The 3,671-nt window shown below is 63.4% G+C and overlaps 1 protein-coding gene across 1 annotated transcript in view; it reads left to right on the top strand.

Moving 5' to 3' along the window:
* The window catches only part of CARD9 (caspase recruitment domain family member 9), a 16,322-nt gene that overhangs the window by 9,282 nt on the left and 3,369 nt on the right, over positions 1 to 3,671 (top strand). Inside the window, exons 6-12 of the mRNA XM_027766282.1 lie at positions 8 to 160; positions 231 to 410; positions 536 to 673; positions 955 to 1,080; positions 2,434 to 2,625; positions 2,983 to 3,024; positions 3,274 to 3,322. Coding sequence (XP_027622083.1) covers positions 8 to 160; positions 231 to 410; positions 536 to 673; positions 955 to 1,080; positions 2,434 to 2,625; positions 2,983 to 3,024; positions 3,274 to 3,322 — 880 coding nt within the window. The remainder of the gene's footprint in view (positions 1 to 7; positions 161 to 230; positions 411 to 535; positions 674 to 954; positions 1,081 to 2,433; positions 2,626 to 2,982; positions 3,025 to 3,273; positions 3,323 to 3,671) is intronic.

Genomic DNA, 3,671 nt, shown 5'->3' with positions numbered 1-3,671 from the left:
GCACCAGGAGCGCGTGCAGCGGCTGCGCGAGGACTGTGAGGCGGGCGCCCGCGAGCTACGGCGCTGCAAGGACGAGAACTACAACCTGGCCCTGCGCCTGGCACGCCAGAGTGAGGAGAAAGGCGCCGTACTCATGCGGAACCGTGACCTGCAGTTGGAGGTGCCGTGCTCGTGGTCGGGCTTGGGGTCTGCCGTCGCGGGTGCGCCACACCTGACCGGGTGGTCTGCAGGTCGACCAGCTCAAGCACAGCCTCATGAAGGCGGAGGATGACTGCAAGGTGGAGCGCAAGCACACGCTCAAGCTGCGCCACGCCATGGAGCAGCGGCCCAGCCAGGAGCTGCTCTGGGAGCTGCAGCAGGAGAAGGCCCTGCTGCAGGCCCGGGTGCAGGAGCTGGAGGCCTCGGCGCAGGTGGGCGTCTCGGTGCAGCTGGGCTGCGGGCCGGGAGCATCTGCAGGCCCTGGGTGGGCAGAGTGGGTGGGGGAGAGCAGCGTGGCACAGCCCCCCAGCCAGGCCTTGCCCTCTGCCACCCTCAGAAGTGGGACAGGGGCAGCCCCTACATCCAGGTGCTGGAGGAGGACTGGCGGCAGGCTCTGCGGGAGCACCAGGAGCAGGCCAGCACCATCTTCTCCCTGCGCAAGGACCTTCGGCAGGCCGAGGCCCTGCGCACCCGGGTACGCGTGTGGCAAGGCAGACTCAGACCGGGGCCAAGTCAGGCTGGGGGGGCTGGGCTGTGCCATTTGGTGTCGAGGTCCCGGTTCAGTGTCTCCACTACACCCGTTCCTGCCCACTCCTCCCTACAAGTTCCAGGATGGTGAGGACCATGCCTGTGGGGGGATGGGGACCCAGGGGCTCCTGCAGCTACCCCCCTGGGTGTCCTGAACTCCTGCCCAAGGAGGCACCCGGGGCCAGAAGGGAGGCCGCGGACGGTGGGGCTGACCCGCCATGCCTGTAGTGCGTGGAGGAGAAGGAGGTGATGGAGCTGCAGTGCTCCGCCCTGCGGAAGGACTCCCGGATGTACAAGGACCGCATCGAGGCCATCCTGCAGCAGATGGAGGAGGTCGCCACCGAGCGGGACCAGGTAGGTGCCTGCAGCCGGGGCAGGTGTGAGACGGGCACCCCGGACGTAGGGGAGGGAGCCATCCCGCCTCGTGTGCTGCACTCGGGCAGCAGCCCCCGGGCAGTCGTCACTATTCAAAATGACCTAAGTAAGGTGTGCTCCTTAGAAGAGCAGAGACAACAATGGAGTCAAAGCTCCTCTTCTCCCGGCCAGCCCATGGCAGGGTGGCTAGGGTGGCTGGATCCCATATGGTTCGAGTCCTGGCCTAGGCAGCCTGAAAAACGTGCTGGGTGCATGAGCATGCATGTCCAAAATCCCAAGAGGAGAATGGAGAAAGAATTCTGGCGTGGCCATCCCCAGGGGGTGATTTCTCACTTTTTCTCTTTCTCTCTGGTGAGTGCATGTGCCCTATTGCAAACTTGAAAAAACAAACAAAACCCCTTCTCCAGTCCTTCCTCCTAGCGCTCAGGGCAAGCGTGGCCCCCTCTGGCCGTTCAGACTTGGGGGTAGAATTCAGTCTCATGTTCCACAGTGGTGGCGTTCATATCTGCCTTGTGTTGGAAGTAGCTATTTCAGCTTTTAAAAGCTGAGCACCTTGGGGCCAGTGGATGGTGTGGTGCTTAGCGTGCTGGACTCCCACATGGCTGACCATGGTTTGAGCCCTGGACCCAGCAGCTAGAGGATCATGCCAGGTGCATGTGTGTGCATGTCCCAAATCCCAAAATCCTGAGAAGAGAGTGGAGGAGAAGGGATTGTGGCATGGCCATCCCCCGGGAGATGATTCCACATTTAACAAACAAGCAAACAAACAAAACCGGGCACCTGGGCCATGCAGCCAGATCTCTCTTTTTTTTTTTTTTTTAAGAGATTCTGCTATAGGATTTCTGCGCTCGCTAGAGAGACAGAGACAGGGAGACAGAATATGAGAAATCACCCACTGGGGGATGGCTACACTGCAATCCCTTCATTCCTTCTCCATTCTCGTCTCGGGATTTTGGGTACGCATGTACACACATGCACCTGGCATGAGTTTCAAGCTGCTGGATCTGGGACTCAAATCACGGCTGGCCATAGGGGAGTCCAGCCCCCAGTCTGTCTTCCGGGATGTCATGCAGAGGAGCAAGGGAGGGAGAGGAGCGCCCTGACATGGTCTCCTCACGCCATGGCCCCCTCCCAGCCTTCTGGGCCCTGGAGTCGTGGCCTCTACCACTCGGGCCCTGCCCACTCCTACCCCTGGGGCACTCCACACTCCCCGTTTCCTGGGGGAGCGAAAGGGTGAGCTGGCCACAGGCAGAAGCTGAAGAGGGAAGGAAGGCACTGCTGGAGGCCGGGAGGGCGGGTGCTGGACTCCACTGAGGCTGCCCCGTGCCCTAGGCCATGGCGGTGCAGGAGCAGCTGCATGCCCAGCACGCACGGAGCCTGCAGGAGAAAGACGGGCTGCGCAAGCGGGTCCGCGAGCTGGCCGAGAAGGCGGATGAGCTGCAGCTGCTGCTGTTCCAGCGGGAGGGCCAGCTGCTGGCCGCGGAGGCCAGGCTCAAGCGGCAGCAGGTGGATGCGCTCGTCCTGGTAGGCCCCAGGCCCTGCACGCACAGAGCCAGCCCTGCGCTGGGGCACTGGTGGGGGGTGGGAGCCACAGCAGCGTGGGTGTGGTGTGCAGGGTGGGCACAGGCTGCCCCCAAGCCCCTGGGCCCCAGAGCAAGGGGCTGGAGCTTCCACAGCCCTGGGCCTGGCTGCCTCCGCCTGCACCTTGCTTTCCGCACCTTCCCTCCTGATGCACCCCTTCTAGCACACTCCTCCAGGAGGGTGGGGGCCGCAGACCCTCCTCCAGGCCCGGAGGCTGCTGGCCGGCAGCTGCGAGCAGGTGGCTGCCAGCGGGTGGCCCGGCCCCCACAGCCTGCCCACTGGCCCCTTCTCTGCCCACAGAGCTCTGATCTGGAGGACAGCTCCCCCAGGAGCTCTCAGGAGGTGAGACTGAGCCGGGGTGCAGCGCTGGCCTCTGCCTGGCCAAGCTGCAGCCTCCCCTGGCCGTCGGCCACACTCGGCAGAGCTGCTGGCCCAGGGGAGCCTCTGCCACTCGGGCCCTGCCCGCTCCTGCCCCTGGGGCAGGGTCTCCACGCCCACGGGCAGCCTATGTCTCTGGGAAGCAGGCGCGGGTGGTAGGGACGGCAGTGCTTCTGGACTGTGGCCTGACTGACTACTGTCTCTCTGCGGAAGCTCTCGCTCCCCCAGGGCCTGGAAGAGGACACCCAACTCCCAGATAAAGGTGAGGAGGCACTGGGGCTGTGGCCTCCTGGTCACCCTGAATCATGACCAGTCATCCATACACACGGCCACTCCCACCTTCAAAAGGGGAGACAGGTTGGGGAACCAGCAGTTAGCATAATGGCTATGTTGCTGGACTCCCACGTAGTCGACCGCGGTTTGAGTCCCGGACCCGGTGGCTTAAAACTCACGCCGGGCACATGTGCGTGCGTGCCCAAGATCCTGAGAGGAGAATGGAGGAGAAGGGACTGCGACGTGACCATTCCCCCTGGGGGGGTGATTTCTCGCTTTCTGTCTCTATGTCTCTCTCTGTCTGGCGAGCGCACGCGCCCTATAGCGATAATTTCTCC

This window comes from Tupaia chinensis, unplaced genomic scaffold (genome assembly GCF_000334495.1).
Source record: "Tupaia chinensis unplaced genomic scaffold, TupChi_1.0 Scaffold142100_1, whole genome shotgun sequence".
Classification (NCBI taxonomy): domain Eukaryota; kingdom Metazoa; phylum Chordata; class Mammalia; order Scandentia; family Tupaiidae; genus Tupaia; species Tupaia belangeri.
This window is presented reverse-complemented; position numbering and strand designations above follow the sequence as displayed.